Raw genomic sequence first — 20,059 nt, forward strand, 5'->3', positions numbered from 1 at the left:
GGCTGAATTGCTAACTGCTAGCACATGAGGATCTGGGAACTGACAATGAGGGTGAGTTGGAAAAGCAAGACATGAATTTCTATAGAGCCTTTTACAATCTCATGAAATCCCAAAACAGATTAAGCCAATGGTGTACTTCTGATGTGTCCTCAGTGTTCAAACACTGGAAACAGCACAGCCACCAGTCGTGCGAATATAACCTGCTTTTACTGATGTTGGATGGGGGATAAAAATGGGCCAGTGCACTGTGAAATGTACCCTGCTCCTCTTCCAATAGTCCCATGGGAACGCAGACGGGCCCTCGATATTACATTTCATCTGAACGGCAGCACCTTCAACAGTGCAGCACTGGGACTGCGCAAGTCCCGGGACTGGGACTGAACACACAACCTACCAAGTCGTACCACTGAGACACAGCTAATAATGGTGTGGACAAAAACCTTCATGGACTGAGAGAGAAAGAATGCAAGCGAGAGGAAATGTAAGAGAGATAACATGAGAGAGAGAGAGAGAGAGAGAGGGAAGATCAAAGAGAGGGATTGAGACTCCAGGGCAGGCTCACATTCACCTTTCAGCCACTGACAGAGGAGTACAGATGAAGTTTGAGGTGGGCAGGCTGAGAGCAGAAAGAGTGAATCACTCAAAATCAAAAGAAAAGCAGCCTTGTTGTAACTTCACTTTCCCATTAATCTTGTTCCATGGATGACAGCTGGCAAATCCCACTGAGATTGGATGTTCTGTTATTTGGGATTTACAAATCATGGCAATTCAGGGACTAGAACTTTTATAGTTCAAAAAGATTCAGTCCTCCAGCTTAACTTGTCTTTTACTTAGAGAGGTCTATGAGGATTTCTAAACTACCCCCTCCTCACATCACAGCAACTGCAACAGTTCCAAATAACCATGTGCTAAACTGCTTTGAACCCTTACCTCAGAGTAGATATTTTGCTAAAGTAACATTCTGTTCAGTTTTTCTGGCTCCCAAACCATTTCCGGCATAGGTTTTAGCTGCTGTTCTCTATCTGGGATGTGTGAAAAGGGCACTGTCCCTGTAGGCAGGATAGCTGGTGAACTTGCTTGGCAGAAAGACTGCAGTTGGTAGAGGAGTGAAGGAGAGAGCTAAGAAAGGAAGTTAGAAACAAGTGAAAGGATTTTTTTTCAAAACAGAGAAAGCAAGTTACGGGTTATTTTGTTACAAAGTAAAGTAAAACAAAATTGCATAAATAGAAGAAGCAAGATGAAGGAACCAGCTGGGCATAGTTAGGCCTCACTGCAGCCTGATTCAAGTGGAGCACTTTCAACAGTGTACCAGTGAATCCTGAACACAGCCAAAGGAAAAAAATATAATCTGTTTTCCTTATGGAAACAGAGGTATTGAGTGTCACTTCTGCTAGGCAGGGAAAAGAAGTTCCACTGGATGGACAGATCCCTTCACAGAGGAGTCTGCCAAAGGAATGAATGAGTGCAGCTGCCAGAGAGCAGAAAAAAAGCAGGCTTTGCTAACAAGCCGTGCTTTGGAGAATAACAGAAGCTTCCCAACTAATGCGGTAAACAGCCGAGCAGGACAAAGAACAGACTGTACTGCCCTGCGCCTGCTATCTCTGAAGGTTATAGCATTGGCCGCCCACAATTAAGTAACAAGCCAAGGGCAGCTGACTGAGCAGGGACTGCTGAAGGGCTGGAGAGGTGGGGGGTGGGCATTTTCTGGGGGTGTTGGAGGGGAGGATTGATGGGAACACCATCTATAATGAGGAAGTGCCTGTGTCAAGCTGGTGGATGACACTGCGGTGCCACCGCAGCATAACACAGTTCCCAAGTGCCACTCAATTGCTGATAAGAGAGAGGTTTCTGTCCAGGCCTGGCACACAGGCTGCTGCTCTGCACAGGAAGCACATAGACCAGGGTTCAGATTAGCAGCTGGATGCACAATTAAATAGTAATGATTGGGGGGAGGAAAACAAATGGAGAGAGTGAGAGAGGGAGAGAGAGAGAGAGAGAGGGAGGGAGGGAGGGGTGCGTCCAGCAGTGAGGGAGAGAGGGAGAGAAAGAGACAGGGGATCAGCACTGAGGGAGGAAGTGAAAGAGACAGAGAGAGACTGGCAGTGGGAGGATGGAAAGAGAGCGGGAGGGAGGCTGGCAGGGACAGGAGAATAAGTTGCAGCAAAAGAGCGAGTTGTAGGCTAGGTTAGAATCATAAAAACTGAACTAAGCACAATCCAAACTGTTGTTACCTTAACAATAAAGTAACAATGTTGAGAAAATGACAGCTGGAGCTACTGATTGACAAAGAGAATGAGGTTGTTCGAGGCACAGGGAGGGAAACAGAATAAGAATGAGAAAACACCGATACACAGACAGAGGCTAAGAGGATGAGGATAAAAGCCAGAGAGTTCCCTTGTCTTCAGACAGAAGCAGCATTTCAGTGATAAAAACAAAAAAACTGCGGATGCTGGAAATCCAAAACAAAAACAGAATTACCTGGAAAAACTCAGCAGGTCTGGCAGCATCGGCGGAGAAGAAGAGTTGATGTTTCGAGTCCTCATGACCCTTCGACAGAACTATTCTGGGTCATGAGGACTCGAAACATCAACTCTTCTTCTCCGCCAATGCTGCCAGACCTGCTGAGTTTTTCCAGGTAATTCTGTTTTTGTTTTGAGCAGCATTTCAGTGATCATCTGAAGCAGCTGTGGGGCTGGATCACATACGGTGAGTGTTTGCAGCCTGGTCACCAGACAAGGGAAAGGGTTCCTGATGCCTCAGTCTTGTCTGCTCATCTCAGCATCTTCCAGTAGAATCACCTGGCCTCATTTCCTTATGGATTCTTTCCATTCCCTCCTTCAAATGAGGACTCTGAGGCTGATTACTTTGGATAGATAGTTAGATAGATATATACATAGGATATACAGCACAGAAACTGGCCTTTCAGCCCAATCAGTCCATGCCAGTGTTTATGCTCCACTTTTCTGCTGTTGCTACCCCTGACAGGCATCATGGGATATCCCCTACCACCTAGAAAATTTATCTCTAGCCACTGAGCTATCACAGAGCGCCGGGAAGGAGGTTAACATTTAAGAACAATTTACCAAAAAATGCTCAATGAAAACATTTTTACCTTCAGAAAGATCCTGTTGCCACATATATTCCAAACTAGTTTCTCAATCATGGCTCTGAGGACCCTGAGTTAGACAGATAGTATATCTGTAACTCAGTATGAGTTAGTGTACACTCAATATGGAATCACCTTTGTGTTTATGGCTCTGTCATTGCCCCTGTGTACTGTGAGGTCCAGTAAACCCTTCTCTCCTGCAACCATGTGTAATGCCACTATCACCCTATCTAAACAAACCTGGAGGAGAGGCTGGAAATATTAAACAGGGACTGGACAGAGCAATTTAATTCAATAAATCCAGATGGTGAGAGTGTGTATTTAAATAAACTTATATGTTACTCTCACAGAGACACTGCCACTCTCACAAGGACCCTGCCACTCTCACAGGGATGTTGTCACTCTCACAGGGATGTTGTCACTCTCACAGGGATGTTGTCACTCTCACAGGGATGTTGTCACTCTCACAAGGATCCTGCCACTCTCACAGGGATGTTATCACTCTCACAGGGACCCTACTACTCTCACAGGGACCCTGCCACTCTCAGAGATGCTGCCACTCTCACAAGGACCCTGCCACTCTCACAGGGACCCTGCCACTCTCACAGGGACGCTGCCACTCTCACAGCGACGCTGCCACTCTCACAGCGACGCTGCCACTCTCACTAGGACCCTGCCACTCTCACTAGGACCCTGCCACTCTCACAGGGACGTTGTCACTCTCACAGGGACGCTGACACTCTCACAGGGACGCTGACACTCTCACAGGGACGCTGACACTCTCACAGGGATGTTGACACTCTCACAGGGACCCGGCCACTCTCACAGGGACCCTGTCACTCTCACAGGGATGTTGACACTCTCACAGGGATGTTGACACTCTCACTAGGACCCTGCCACTCTCACAGGGACCCTGCCACTCTCACAGGGATGTTGTCACTCTCACAGGGATGCTGTCACTCTCACAGGGATGCTGCCACTCTCACAGGGACCCTGACACTCTCACAGGGACCCTGACACTCTCACAGGGACCCTGACACTCTCACAGGGACCCTGACACTCTCACAGGGACGCTGACACTCTCACAGGGATGCTGACACTCTCACAGGGACCCTGACACTCTCACAGGGATGTTGTCACTCTCACAAGGATGTTGTCACTCTCACAGGGCACTGTCACAGTTAGAGGCAGTGGCTCTTATTGTGGTGCCGGCACTCTCACAGGGACGCCGGATCCTCACAGGAATGCCTGCACAGTCAGAGACAGTCGCTCTCACTGTGACTGGCACCCTCACAGGAATGCCAGCACAGTCAGAGACAGTCGCTCTCACAGGGACGCCGGCACCCTCACAGGAATGCCAGCACAGTCAGAGACAGTCGCTCTCACTGTGACCGGCACCCTCACAGGAATGCCAGCACAGTCAGAGACAGTCGCTCTCACAGGGACGCCGGCACCCTCACAGGAATGCCAGCACAGTCAGAGACAGTCGCTCTCACAGGGACGCCGGCACCCTCACAGGAATGCCAGCACAGTCAGAGACAGTCACTCTCACTGTGACCGGCACCCTCACAGGAATGCCTGCACAGTCAGAGACAGTCGCTCTGACTGTGACTGGCACCCTCACAGGAATGCCAGCACAGTCAGAGACAGTCGCTCTCACTGTGACCGACACCCTCACAGGAATGCCAGCACAGTCAGAGACAGTCGCTCTCACAGGGACGCCGGCACCCTCACAGGAATGCCAGCACAGTCAGAGACAGTCGCTCTCACTGTGACCGACACCCTCACAGGAATGCCAGCACAGTCAGAGTCAGTCGCTCTCACTGTGACCGGCACCCTCACAGGAATGCCAGCACAGTCAGAGACAGTCGCTCTCGCAGGGACGCCGGCACCCTCACAGGAATGCCAGCACAGTCAGAGACAGTCGCTCTCACTGTGACCGGCACCCTCACAGGAATGCCAGCACAGTCAGAGACAGTCGCTCTCGCAGGGACGCTGGCACCTTCACACAGAGATTTCAGGACTCCTGAGCCCATTCCCAGGCTGTGTAATTTTCAGAAGTGCCTTTAAAGGATGTGCGCTGGTTTCTGTAAAAAGCTTTGCATCCTGACCTGGCCCCTCCATTGTGGAGATGGGCATCTCCACCTCCTCCGCAATTTTCATGGAGTTGGCACAATGTTTTTTAAAGAGTCATAGTTCACAACCCTTAGAGTCTCTAATCTGTATGAGGGGACTCATGCCCCTACCCCAAATTATGCCCCTCTACCTATGGCCCCTCATGACCACTAGGCCAAGCTATGGCACTTTGCCCATTGACCTACTGTACACTTTCTAACACCCATGAACGCCATAGTTTATAGTGGCATGTGTAAAAATGCTTTGAAAAAAGTAATCCATTGATAACTTTTTCCTCTACTTGGAAAAAAATGTCTGGGCTGCAAGTTTATAGAAGTGTCAATCCGAGCCCTTAGAACTTCCAAAAACTACAAACCACAAACCCTTGAAACCGCTTAACTTGTGACAACAAGCATTGTGAAATCGACTGCAGAGATCAGGAACCCCATGCTGTCAATCAGTGTTTCCTCTGGGACGCAGATGTTCTCATATTAGAATAACATACATTGAAGCTTGACTGAGAGCCTGGTTATGTGATACATGGCAGCAGATTAGCCTTGGCTTCACTCCTTTCCCTCCCTCTGCCCTCCCTCCCCCTTCTCTAACCTCCCTCCACCCTCTTCTGCCCTCCCTCCATCCTCTTCTGCCCTCCCTCTGTCCTTCCTCTACCCTTACTCCGCCCTTTCTCTCCGCTTCCCTCCAATGTAGGAAGCCATCCCCACTTTGTAGAAATGAAGACCATTACAACATCTCCCATGCTAACTCAGTCTTTCCCAACATCTCAAAATTCTGGATCCCCTCCCCTCCCAAACTGTTTTTGTTCTTGATGCCACATGTTGAAACCTCCTGATTTTGTTTTGCTGAAAGGTTCTGGCCTCTGTGGGGGTGTGTCTCAGAGGAGATCCAGAATTGAGACCCTGGAAAATTCTTTGTTGGATATACTTACCTCTTGGGCCTCACATCCTTTAGGGTACACACTTGGGCAGAGAAATGGCAGGTGGAGTTTAATCCAGACAAATGCGAGGTAATGCATTTTGGAAGGTCTAATACAGGCAGGAATTATACAGTAAATGGCAGAACCCTTAAGTGCATTGATGGGCAGAGGGACCTGGGTGTACAGGTCCACAGGTCACTGATAGTGGCAATGCAAGTGGATAAGGTAGTCAGGAAGGCATGTGGCATGCTTGCCTTCATCGGCAAGGGTATTGTGTATAAAAGCTGGGAAGTCATGCTGCAGCTATGTAGAACCTTGGTTAGGCCACGCTTGGAATATTGCGTGCAATTCTGGTCACCACATTACCAGAAGGATATGGAGGCATTGGAGAGGGTGCAGAGGAGGTTTACCAGGATGCTACCTGGTCTGGAGGTTATTAGCTATGAAGAGAGGTTGGAGAAACTCGGATTGTTCTCACTAGAGCGACGGAGATTGAGGGGCGACTTGAAAAAAGTTTACAAAATTATGGGTGGCATGGACAGAGTAGATAGTCAGAAGTTTTTTCCCAGGGTGAAAGAGTCAATTACTAGGGGACATAAGTTTTATTCTCTCACCTTAAATCTAAGAGGAGATGTGCGGGGCAAGTTTTTTTACGCGGAGGGTAGTGAGTGTCTGGAATTTGATGCCAGAGGAGGTGGTGGAAGCAGGTACGATAATGGTGTTTAAGAGGCAGCTTGACAAATACATGAATAGGATGGGAATAGAGGGATACGGACACTGGAAGTGCAAAATGTTTTAGTTGACGGGCAATATGATCGGCGTAGGCTTGGAGGGCCGAAGGGCCTGTTCCTGTGCTGTACTTTTCTTTGTTCTTTGTCCCTTTTCTTCCTGGCTCTCCTCAATGCCTGTAACGTAGTCTCTCAGGCATAAGGTGTTTAATGGGATTCCATTTCACAGAAAGTCATAGAAGTAAATAGAATGACTTTTGCCAAAACGTGCAAATCAATAATGGGAACAGTAGCACCTCCAAGCTGCTCTCCAAGTCACTCACCGACCCAACTTGGAAATACATCACTATACCTTAACTGTCACTGGGTCAGATTCTGGAATCCCGTAGCCTGGGAGGGTCATCACCACACAGACTGCAGCAGTTCCAGAGGGAAGGCACATGGTATCAGGGCAACCGAAGATGGGCAATAAACACTCACACCCTGAGAACGAAGATAGAAAAACCCTGTTTAAAACAATAGCACTGAAGAGGTCCACTTACGTTTGATGGCAGCTGTCCGAGAGGTGGCTACCCCCTTGGCGTTGCTGGCTTCACATCGGAAGGTTGTGGGCTTCTTTAACCCTGAGGGAAAAGAAAGAGGACTTAGTTTGGTTGATGAGAAACAAGCTGAGGGACCTGTACAAATACAAAGCAAGAAAGAAAGAAACAAACAAACAATGTGGGAAGTAGCTGCGTGGCCATTAAAATCAGGGATCAGGCAAATGGTCCCCTCAAGCCTCAAGGGTAGAGTGACCAACTCTGACATATTTTTGAAGGCTTCATCACATGATCTTCCCCCCGTCCCCCAACTGCCCCACCCCGTCCAGTAGCCTGGTTTTTCCTGGTTTTATAACTAATGAACAAAGATATTCAGAGAAAATGAAGCTGCATTGTTTTCTTGTGGATGTCACTATGATTTTTCTCCCGAATGTTGTTCCCAGAAGAGTCCACGAAATTAAATCTTCAATTCCTGCATTGGAAACCTCATTCTTGGAGCCTCCGGGACCATAGCAAGGTCTGAATTTTTTAGGCAAGATCTCCATCACCACATATTTAGAAATTCACCTCTAGAAAGTTTAAATCCATATTCTGGATAATTTGCCTACATGAAGTTACAGAAACTTTGTTGTGTGACACTGGCAAGAGTGGTTTTAATTGCCCATTGCTAATTGCCCTCAGAGCATTGAGACAATGGTGTAACATGGAACTGGAGTCACATATAGGCCAGATCAGGCCTGAAGGGCACTGTTAAACCAGTTGGGTCTTTGCTACAACTTGGTGCATTTCACGGTCATGTTTCACAGTGACTGTCCACAAGTTGCTGATCGGAATTCACTTTCACCACTTGCTGTGATTTGAGTTAGTCTGGTGCACGTTCCTATATCATAGCCAATCCTAGTGTTTCAATGTAGCATTACCACTACTGAGGCAACTAAGAACCAACACAACCATAAAATTCACAACAAGTCAAATTGGCAAGAACTATAAACCCAAAATCATGCTGTTTACAGAAGAATTGCTAGACTGAGTGGCTAAGATGATGTACAAAATTCTTATTCTTAACCCATGGAGTTTAGAACCTCAAGATCAGGGTAGGGTGGGCACCCCACCACCTTCCCACCCACCCCCGAGCTCACCCCCATAATACTGGGGGTTGGGCAGGAGCTGAAATGGGCAACCTGTCTGCCATATTTAAATAAATAATCAAGAATCAATTAGGCTTGTTCCCAAGCCAATTGACTATGATAATACACTGCCCACACCATGGAACATTTGGTGTGCACAGTTGGGCGGAAGTGGGCAGTCCAGTTCCTTAAAAATATTCTTCAAAGGGCAGAAGGACCATTGGTACCCAGAAGAAAACGGCTGCCTAAAACCATCTCCATTTTTGTCCAGTAACTGATGTGTCATTTCAGAATTATCACGGAATTCGGTGTCACTGTCTAAGGCTTTATGTAAGCCCGGCTGGCTCTGCGACAAGCCCCAACATTCAAATTAAAAACAACAGACATTATCCACTTGGGACACCAAAGAATTAACATTGCATAACACTGCACATGTGAAATCTCGCAGCTGCAGCCCTTCTCTCATTCCAAAGGTCTGAGTTCCACCCCAGAGTAGCGAAAGTTCAAACACAACCTAAATACAGCAGAATGACCATCATTAAAAAGCTAATGATCATGGGAGTTTTTTTATGGTATTGTAGGTGTAGTAATAAGCACCAACCCATTCCAATAAAATCATTTCTTTCCCAGCACCTCCAAAACCTGTGACCCCCCCACCCATCACCTAGAAGGACAAAAGCAACAGATGCAGGGAACTTCATCAATTCCAAGTTCCCCTCCAAGTCACCTTCCATCCTCACTACAGCTTGGTTTGTATTTTTCATTGTGACAAATTCTTTATTGCACAAGTTGTGAACCAAAATAACATCTACCCTCACGTCTCCACCCATCTGCTCTCAAACCATGCTGCCCTGGCTTACTGGGCCTAAAAAAAGGGTTTAAATGCAATGGTGTAAACCTCTTTCACTGGTGTGGCATGATAACCAGCAGCACATGTTGTCCTGGCTCAGCCTGAGATGTCCCCCCACCAATCCCTACCTCCACCCACACACCACATCCCCCTCCACCCCCACCATGCATTTACTTCTCCTCCTACTCCCACCCACAGTTCCCTCATCCCATACCCAATCCTCCTCCAAAACAGGCCCAGCAGTCATTCTGAAGTCCTGCGAGGGCCAGTTACCCAGAAGTTAGGGAAGTCATGGAGAGAAGGCGCAGGGTGGGAAACAGCAACATTTTACAGTGGTACAATAGCAGGCACCCTTCTGAGAGATGAATGAAAGCAATTGAATTGGGTTGGGTAGATGAGGCTTTTTCACTCAGTCTGACCCATGGTACAGCTGGCCTGGGAGTGCTTGGTACTGACACTGGGTAGCCTAGACTTCAATGGTGGGCCTGGACCATTCTCCCACCACTGTCGTTTCTCACATCAATGGGCACTGAGAGTTGCACAAAAATGAAGGACCCAATATTAGCCACATACCCAAGGATCTGTAAACATTGAGGACTCTGGGCAAAAGGGAAACATACACTGCAATGGGATTATTCAGGTCAGTGCAGTGGACAGTTAGGTACCAGGTACAATGCACTGCAGAGAAGTATGTTGAACACAAAATTCAGGGTGACATTCCAGTGCAGTACTGGGGGACTACCGCACAGAGGTTCCATCTTTCAGATGAAATGTTGAACCAAGGCCTTGTCTGCCCTCTTAGATGGATGTAAATGATCCCATGGCACTATAAAGAGAACAGCAAGGGCGTTCTCCCTAAATCCTCACTAAACAGAAGATCTGGTCACTTTTTTTATTTATTCATTTATTGCTCATCCCTAATTGCTTTTGAGAAGGTGGTGGTGAGCCACCTTCTTGAACCGCTGCAGTCCATGTGGTGTGGGTACATCCGAAGTGCTGTTAGGAAGGGAGTTCCCAGATTTTGACCCAGCGACAGTGAAGGAATGGTGATATGTTTCCAAGCCAGGGTGGCATATTGCTTGGAGGGGAACTTGCAGGTGGTAGTGTTCCCATATGTCTACAGCCCTTGCGCTTCGAGGTGGTAAAGAGTTTGGAAGATGCTATTGGAGGAGCCTTGGCGAGTTCCTACAGTGCATCTTGTAGATGGCACACACTGTTGTGAATGTGCATCAGTAGTGGAGGGATTGAATACTGAAGGTGATGGATGGGGTGCCAATCTAGCAGATTGCTTTGTCCTGAACGGTATCAAGATTTTTGATTGTCGTAAGAGCTGCACTCATCCAGGTAAGTGGAGAGTATTCCATCACATTCATGACTTGCGCCTGTGGACAAGCTTTGGGGAGTCAGGAGGTGAGTTATTCACCACAGGATTCCCAGCCTTGTAGCAACAGTATTTATACAGCTGGTCCAGTTCAGTTTCTGATCAATGATAACCCCAGGATGTTGATAGTTGGGGATTCTGCAATGGCTTGCCATTGAATGTCATTATCACATTGCTGTCTGTGGGAGCTTGCTGTGCACAATTTAGCTGTTGTGTTTCCTAGATTACAACAGTAACTACATTTCAAAAGTACTTCATTCGGTGTAACATACTTTGAGATTTCCTGAGATAATAAAAGGCGTTGCTAGAAAGTCCTTCATTTTTTAGTACAGTTTGAGAAAAAAATGTCAATATTCCTAATTTAGTGGAATAGTACATTGGATAGGGGTAATGTGTAGATCAGTAAAAAGTGGGAATGCAGATAGAAAAGCTCATAAAAATGATGCATTGGATTTTGGGTTTTTTATACATAGGACACTGAATATATAAGTGAGGAAGTGATGCTGCATTTGTACAAGACTTGGTTAGGACAAGATTGGAGTATCAGATCTCGGCAGCTATGAAGGTCATTACAAGTATAGAAAGGGGACTGTAAAACTCATCAGAATGAAGTTAAAGATGGTCAGAAAGTATTGGGCACAGCAGAGGGAGTTTTACTCTGTAGCTATGCAATCCCTGACCAAGGAAGACCTGATAGCAGAATAGAAAAGTATTTGTATAGCACATTTGGCATCCTCAGGATGACAGGACTTCACAGCCAATAAATTGTCTTCATGTTGTGCTTCAGGCAAATACTTCAGTTCATTTATACACAGTCTGGGTCCTGCCAAGAACAATCAGATAAAGGGGCAATTCGCTGGGGCTTTCTTGGGGGGCTATTGATTGATCAGGATCCTGGGAGAGCTCCCCTGATGACCTTTAAATAACATTATGGAATCTTTTCCATTGACCTCACAGGCTGTGGGTTTAACATCTCGAGAGGAATATGACATCTCTCACCATGTCACCCTAAAGCTAATTTTATCTCCCATCAAAATAATTAGCACAGATCTGATATTAGCATAGCTCTGACTGGCTCAATCTCCAGTACGAACAACTCTGACAATATTCAGTAGAAAATTCACAAAAAATCTCAAGATTAATTAAAGCAAAGTCGGTGTCAGTGCAGACTCGATGTGCCGAAGGGCCTCTTCTGCACTGTGATTCTGTGAAAGTACAGCAAATGCCAAAGGATTCTTTTCAGGTGAAGATTTTTAAAAAGGAGACCTTCATGGCCAAGTAAACACAATGTTGATTTCCCTCGGTTAATTTTATCACCCAAGAGACACATAGTCAAATGTCAAGGTCACTGTGATGTTTTCCTGGCTCTGGGTGGGTCCACTAACACAGTCAGGAATCAGCTGGATTGACTGAGGATTTACAGTGATAGCCGGGGCGCTGCTCAAGTAGGGAACAAACAAGGCAAAGGAAGATATTTGTCGGCAGAGGTGGATTATTGTGCAGCTGCTCACTTAACTCTGGTACAGTTGATGAATCACAGGCTAATCTCCGTTACGTGTAAGACAGTCAGATCTCAGCATTGAGGAGTTTGGAAATATGAGACTTGAGCAGGCCCAGTGTATCAATCCCACTGTCCCCGGTTTAGAGGAGCAAACGCGGCACTGATTATACTCTGAACCTGGGCTACAAGGATCACGAAGCTCGTCGGCAAGTATTCCCAAAAGGAACGACTTGCAGTAATATGGGAAGTGGTAGTAACTGGATTAACAAAGAGCCAACACAGTCACAATGAACCGAATGGCCTCCTTCTGTGCTGTATCAGTATATGATTTGACAAAATATTCTGACTGAACCATTTGGTCAGTCTCAGTTCTTGTTTAACTTCAGCACAGCCAGAAAATACAACACTGTTATATCTCTCACATTTCTGCCATTGTCAATTCAGCTAAGAGGTAGTAACAATCTCTCCCTGCATAGCTTATACAGTACAATATAGGCACTGGGTACCCATCATCTTAAATCTTTTCTTTCCCTCTTCAGATTCTTCTACTCCACACAGGCCATTGTCCAGCTCGATAGGGGGGACCAGTTCCCTTGCACTGTCACCACTGTTTCCTGGTTACTACATGCCTGGGGGCGGATAGTCTATGGGGCCATGAGTAAAATTCAGCATAAAGCTGAAAAAAATGCACCCACTGTGACTCAGTGGGTAGAATAATCCCCTTTGAGCCATAAGGTTGCCATCAACTCTGCACTGGAAGTGTTGGTGTAAAGGGAGTGCTGCACTGCTGGAGGTGTCATCTTTCAGATCTGCCTCCTCAGCTAGTTGCAAAGGGTCCCATGGTTCTATTTTGAAGGGCAGGGGAGGTCTCCCTGGTCCTGGCCAATATTTATTCCTCATTCAACATCACTAGAAATATATTATCTGGTCATCATCACATGACCAGATGTGATGTGCACAAATGAGTTGTTATGTTTTATATTACAACAACAATTACGCTTCAAGAGCTCTTCATTAACTAAAGCACTTTGAGATGTCCTGAGGTTGCAGAAGATGCTATATGTAGTTATTATTGTGTTATTTAGTGTGTAATGTACCTTGAAGAATAATACGTGTTATGCAAGATCACATGATCTGTAGTAACCAATAGGAGAGTAGAGCGGGCTACCTCAGCGGTCAGTTGTAGTTGCTGCTGAACATCTTGTAAATAAACTTAAAAGTTCCCAGCCAAGAAGTGTCTGCAGATCAATCCTATCATTAATAATACAACTCAGCCACCCTACAACAAACTACAACACTATAGAAATGTATTTTCCTTTTGCAATCGCTGGATCAAAATATTCTAAGATTTACATTTCCACACAAGAGATTGGCGGTAATACATTAGCATGGATTGAGGATCCGTTAAAAGGCAGAAAAAGAGAGCAGTAATAACCAAGTCATTCTTGGGTTGGTGAGTTGTACTTGGGCCTCAGCCATTTACAACCTATACTAAAAGCATAAATGAGAGGAACAGAGTGTAATAGGTCCAAATTTGCTGACAATACAAAGCTAGGTGGGAAAACAAGCTGTGAGGAGAATGCAAAGGGATATGGACAGGTTAAATGAGTGGGAAAGAGGGAAGTTATTCACTTTGGCGGGCAAACTAAAACAGCAAGAGTATTTTTAAAATAGTGAAGACTGGGAAATGTTGGTATCCAGAGGGACTTGGGTGTCCTTGTATACAAATCACAGGAAGTACAGCATGCTTTTAGGAAGCAAACGTTAACTTAGCATTTATTGCAAAGGGATTGACGTATGAGTGTGCAGACATTTTACTGCACTGTGTACAGTTTTGGGCTACTTAGTAAGGAAGGGTAAACTAGTCTTAGAGGGAGCACAAGGGAGGTTCATGCAACTTGATTCCTGAGAGGAGAGATTGAGCAGACTGGCCCTATATTGCCTGGAGTTTAGAAGAATGAGATGTGATCAGATTGAAACATTTTAAGGAGTTTGACAGGGTAGATTCTAGGAGGAAGTTAACACTGTATAGGGAAGCGAGAGCTCAGGATAAGTAGGTTGCCATTTAGTACTGAGATGTGGAGAAATTTCTTCACTCAAAGGATTTTGAATCTTTGGATTACCCTCCCCAGAGGCCTGTGGATGCTCAGTTGTTGAGTATATTCGAGATGGAGATTAATAGATTTTTGGATACTAAGGGAATTAAGGAATATGGGGATAGAGCAGGAAGGAGGAATTGAAGTAGATCAGCCAGGATCTTATTGAATTGTAGGGCAGGTTTAAAAGGTCAAATGGCCTACTCCACAGTATCATTGTCACAATATCTTTACAGTGCAGAGGGAGTCCATTCAGCCCATCAAGTCTGCACTGGTTCTCTGAAAGAGCATTCCACCTGGTCCCACTCCTCGGCCTTATCCCCATAACCTTGCACGTTCTCTCTCTTCAGGTAGCAATCAAATTCCCTTTTGAATACCTCATCGAATCTGCCTCCACCCTTTTAGGAAGTTTGTTCCAGACTCTAACCACCCTCTGGGTGAAAACATTTTTCCTCACATCACATTTACTCCTTTTGTCAATTATTTTGAATCTGTGCGCTCTAGTTCTTGATGTTCTCTTGAGTGGGCACAATTTTTCACTATTTACCCTGTTCAGACCCCTCAGGATCTTGAATACACCTATCAAGTCTCCTCTTAGCCTTCTTTTCTCCAAGAAAAAGAATCCCAACCTCTCCAATCTATCCTCATAGCTACAGATCTTTATCCCTGGAATCATACGTGTGAATCTCCTTTGTAATCTCTCCAATGCTTTGCATCTTTCCTCAAGTATGGCACCCAGAACTGGATGCAGAACTCCAGCTGAGGCCTAACTAGTGTCTTATACAAGTTCAAAATGACCTCCTTAATCTTGTACTCAATGCCCTTATTAGTAAAGCCTAAGATACTCTACGCTTTATTAACTGCTCTCTCAACGTGCCCTGGCATCTTCAATCACCTATGTACATAAGCACCAAAGTCCCTGCACCTCCTTTAGAGGCTATCCCTTTATTTTATTCTGCCTCACCATATTCTTCCTGCCAAAATGAATCACCTCACACTTCTCTGCATTGAACGTCATCTGCCACTTGTCTGCCTGATCCACCAACATGTCCCTGTGCTTCTGAACTTCAAGATTTTCCTCATCTCAGTTTCCAGTCTTCAAATCATCTGAAAATTTTGAAATCATGCCCCGCACCACCACAGTCCAGGTCATTAATATATACCAGGAAGAACAAGGGTCCCAACACTGACCCCTGAGGAACTCCACTACAAACCTTCCTCCAATCTGAAAAACAATCATTTATCACTACTCTCTGTTTCCTGTCACTCAGCCAAATGCTTCTCCCAGCACCTACTTTCCCTTTTATTCCATGGCCTAGAGTTTTGCTCATAAGTCTGTTGTATGGCAATGTATCAAATACTATTTGAAAATCCATATACACCATATCAGCAGTGTTTCCCTTATCAACCTTCTCTATTACCTCCTCAAAAAATTCCAGCAAGTTAGTTAAATGCGATTTTCCCTTGATGAATGCATGCTGGCTTTCCTTAATTATCCTGCACTTGTCTAAGTGACTATTGATTTTATCCCGTACTATAGTTTCCAGAAGTTTCCCTACCACTGAGGTCACACTGACTAGCCTGTAGTTGCCAGCTTTATCCTTGCACCCCTTTTTGAACAAGGGTGTAACATTCGCAATTCTCCAGTCTTCTGACACCTCCCCTGTGTGTAAGGAAGACTGGAAGATTATCACTAGTGCTTCTGCAATTTCCACTCTCTCTTCCATCAGTATCCGTGGATGCATCTTATCAGACCTAGCATCTTAACTAATTCCAACACCTCCTTCCTCTCGACTGTTAGTTCTTCTAGCTTACCAATTACCTCCTCCCTCACCTCGGTCTGGGTAGCATCTTCCTCCTTTATAAAGACAGATGCAAAGTACTTATTCAACACCTCTGCTACTTCTCCTGCCTCCACATGGAAGTCCCCTTTTTTGTTCCTAATCAGCCCTACTCTTTCTTTAACTACCCTTTTATCATTTACATGCTTATAGAAGACCTAGGGGTTTTTTATGTTCGTTGCCAGCTTCTTTTCATGCTCTCTCCTTGCTCTTCTTATTAGAAACATAGAAACCTAGAAACTAGGAGCAGGAGTAGGCCATTCGGCCCTTCGAGCCTGCTCCACCATTCATTATGATCACGGCTGATCATCCAACTCAATAACCTGCTCCCGCTTTCTCCCCATATCCTTTGATCCCTTTCGCCCCAAAAGCTATATCTAACTCCTCCTTGAAACCATACAATGTTTTGGCCTCAACTACTTTCTGTGGTAGTGAATTCCACAGGCTCACCACTCTCTGGGTGAAGAAATTTCTCCTCATCTCAGTCCTAAATGGTCTACCCCATATTCTCAGTCTGTGACCCCTGGTTCTGGACTCCCCCACCATCAGGAACATCCTTCCTGCATCTACCCTGTCTAGTCCTGTTAGAATTTTATAGGTTTCTATGAGATCCCCCTCATTCTTCTGAACTCCAGCGAATAAAATCATAATCAACTCAATCTCTCCTCATACGTCAGTCCCGCCATCCCAGGAATCAGTCTGGTAAACCTTCACTTCAATCCCTCTTTGGCAAGTACACCCTTCCTCAGATAAAGAGACCAAAACTGCACACAATATTCCAGGTGCGGTCTCACCAAGGCCCTGTACAATTGCAGCAAGACATCTCTGTTCCTGTACTCGAATCCTCTGCCTATGAAGGCCAACATACCATTTGCCTTCTTTACCGCCTGCTGCACCTGCATGTTTACCTTCAGCGACTGGTGTACAAGGACACCCAGGTCTCGTTGCACATTCCCTTCTCTCAGTTTATAGCCATTCAGATAATAATCTGCCTTCCTGTTTTTGCTACCAAAGTGGATAACCTCACATTTATCCACATTATACTGAACCTGCCATGCAGCTGCCCACTCACTCAGCTTGTCCAAATCATCCTGAATCATCTCTGCATCCTCCTCACAGCTCACCCTCCCACCCAGCTTTGTGTCATCTGCAAATTTGGAAATATTACATTTAGTTCCCTCATCTGAATTATTAATATATATTGTGAATAGCTGGGGTCCCAGCACCGATCCCTGTGGTACCCCCACTGGTCACTGCCTGCCATTCGGAAAATACCCATTTATTCCTATTTTTTGTTTCCTGTCTGCCAACCAGTTTTCTATCCATCTCAATACGCTACCCCAATCACATGCGCTTTAATTTTACATGCTAATCTCTTATGTGGGATTTTGTCGAAAGCCTTCTGAAAGTCCAAATCAACCACATCCACTGGCTCCCCCTCATCAACTCTACTAGGTACATTCTATTAGTTTCTTCATATCTCTCTGGTCCTTCTATAGTCAGCCTGATTCTCCATTGTATTTTCTACCTGACATCTATTGTAGGCACACTTCTTCCTTTTCATCTTTATTTCTATCTCACTCGTCACTCAGGGTGCGCTGGATTTATTTGTCCTACCTTTCCCCTTCTAGGGAATATGCCTTGACATCACTTTTTCTTCGAAGTGGCCCATTGTTCAGCCCCATCTCTTCTACCAACATTTGGTCCCAACTCACTTGACTCAGATGCATTCGCATCCCATTGAAGTTGGCTCTCCCCCAGTTAATCATCTCTGCTCTGGATTGTTCCCTGTCCTTTTCCCTGATTAACCTAAACCTTATGATACAATGGTCACTGTTCCCTACAGGGTCTCCCACTGATATTTGATCCACTCATTCCCCAGAACCAGGTCCAAAGGTGCATGTCCTCTCATTGGACCGGAAACATACTGCTACAAAAAATTATCTTGAACACATTCCAGGAACTCTAGCCCTCTTGTCCCTTTGCACTATTCCCATCCCAGTCTATATTTGGATAACTGAAGTCCCAAATTATGATTATTGTATAATTCCTGCACCATTCCATAATTTCTTTGCAAATTTGTTTCTCCAAATCCCTTCCACTAGTTGGTGGTCTTCATACTACAGTGATCAATGTTATTGCACTTTTTCATTCCTTACCTCTAGCCAGAGAATCACAGAATCACAGTGCAGAAGTGACCCTTCGGCCCATCAAGTCTGCACCGATACGTGAGAAACATCTGACCTACCTACCTAATCCTAATTACCAGCACTTGGCCCATAGCCTTGAATGTTATGATGTGCCAAGTGCTCATCCAGGTACTTTGTAGAGGATGTGAGGCAACCCACCTCCACCACCCTCCCAGGCAGCGCATTCCAGACTGTCACCTCCCTCTGGGTAAAAAAGTTTTTCCTCACATCCCCCCTAAACCTCCTGCCCCTCACCTTGAACTTATGCCCCCTCGTGACTGACTCTTCAACTAAGGGGAACAGCTGCTCCCTATCCACCCTGTCCATGCCCCTCATAATCTTGTACACCTCGATCAGGTCGCCCCTCAGTCTTCTCTGCTCCAACGAAAACAACCCAAGTCTATCCAACCTCTCTCCATAACGTAAATGTTTCATCCCAGGCAACATCCTGGTGAATCTCCTCTGCACCCCCTCCAGTGCAATCACATCCTTCCTATAATGTGGCGACCAGAACTGCACACAGTACTCCAGCTGTGGCCTCACCAAGGTTCTATACAACTCCAACATGACCTCCCTTCTTTTGTAATCTATGCCTCGATTGATAAAGGCAAGTGTCCCATATGCCTTTCTCACCAGCCCACTAACATGCCCCTCCACCTTCAGAGATCTATGGATACACAAGCCAAGGTCCCTTTGTTCCTCAGAACTCCCTAGTGTCATGCTGTTCATTGAATACTTCCTTGTCAAATTACTCCTTCCAAAGTGTATCACCTCACACTTTTCAGGGTTAAATTCCATCTGCCACTTATCTGCCCATTTGACCATCCCGTCTATATTTTCCTGTAGCCCAAGACACTCAACCTCACTGTTAACCACCCGCAAACTTACTAATCCCACCCCCCCATATAGTCATCTATGTCGTTTATATAAATGACAAATAATAGGGGACCCAGCACAGATCCCTGTGGTACACTACTGGACACTGGCTTCCAGCCACTAAAGCAGCCTTCTGTCATCACCCTCTGTCTCCTACAACTCAGCCAATTTTGAATCCACCTTATCAAATTACCCTGTATCCCATGTGCATTTGCCTTCTTTATAAGTCTCCCAAGTGGGACTTTATTAAAGGCTTTGCTGAAATCCATATAAACTGCATCAACTGCACTACCCTCATCTACACACCTGGTCACCTCCTCAGAGAGATTCCATCCTTGACCCCACTGGAACATCCTCTCTTTCCTGTACTGTAATGCCATCTTTAATCAATATTGGCACTCTCATTTTCTTACTTTCCTGTCTCTCCTAAACACCTTGTACCCAGGAATATTTAACACCCAGTCCTGCCCTTCTTTGAGCCAGGTCTATGTTATAGCAATAATATCATCATTCCATCTAACAACTTGTGCCTGCAGTTCACCAATCTTATTAACCACACTCCGTGCATTCACACACATGTACATCAGTCCTGATTTAGGCTTTTTCACTTTTCCCCTTATTCTGACCCCATCAATGCCTACTCTAATTCTATCAAACTCTCCAAATATTCTATCTACCTTGATACTACTCTCTCTGATATATCCTCGTTATCAGTCTATACTTCACTCCTTCCCACTGCCAGTTTTTCTCCTCTGTATTCCAAATATCCCCTCAGG

At 45.5% G+C, this 20,059-nt stretch overlaps 1 protein-coding gene across 3 annotated transcripts in view; it reads right to left on the reverse strand.

The window, feature by feature from the left end:
• The window catches only part of LOC121272645 (tyrosine-protein kinase receptor UFO), a 254,311-nt gene that overhangs the window by 143,307 nt on the left and 90,945 nt on the right, over nucleotides 1-20,059 (reverse strand). For all 3 annotated transcript variants that reach the window (XM_041179342.1, XM_041179341.1, XM_041179340.1), the window contains exon 5: nucleotides 7,426-7,506. In XM_041179342.1, coding sequence (XP_041035276.1) covers nucleotides 7,426-7,506 — 81 coding nt within the window. The remainder of the gene's footprint in view (nucleotides 1-7,425; nucleotides 7,507-20,059) is intronic.

This window comes from Carcharodon carcharias, chromosome 34 (assembly GCF_017639515.1).
Source record: "Carcharodon carcharias isolate sCarCar2 chromosome 34, sCarCar2.pri, whole genome shotgun sequence".
In the NCBI taxonomy this organism is placed as follows: Eukaryota; Metazoa; Chordata; class Chondrichthyes; order Lamniformes; family Lamnidae; genus Carcharodon; species Carcharodon carcharias.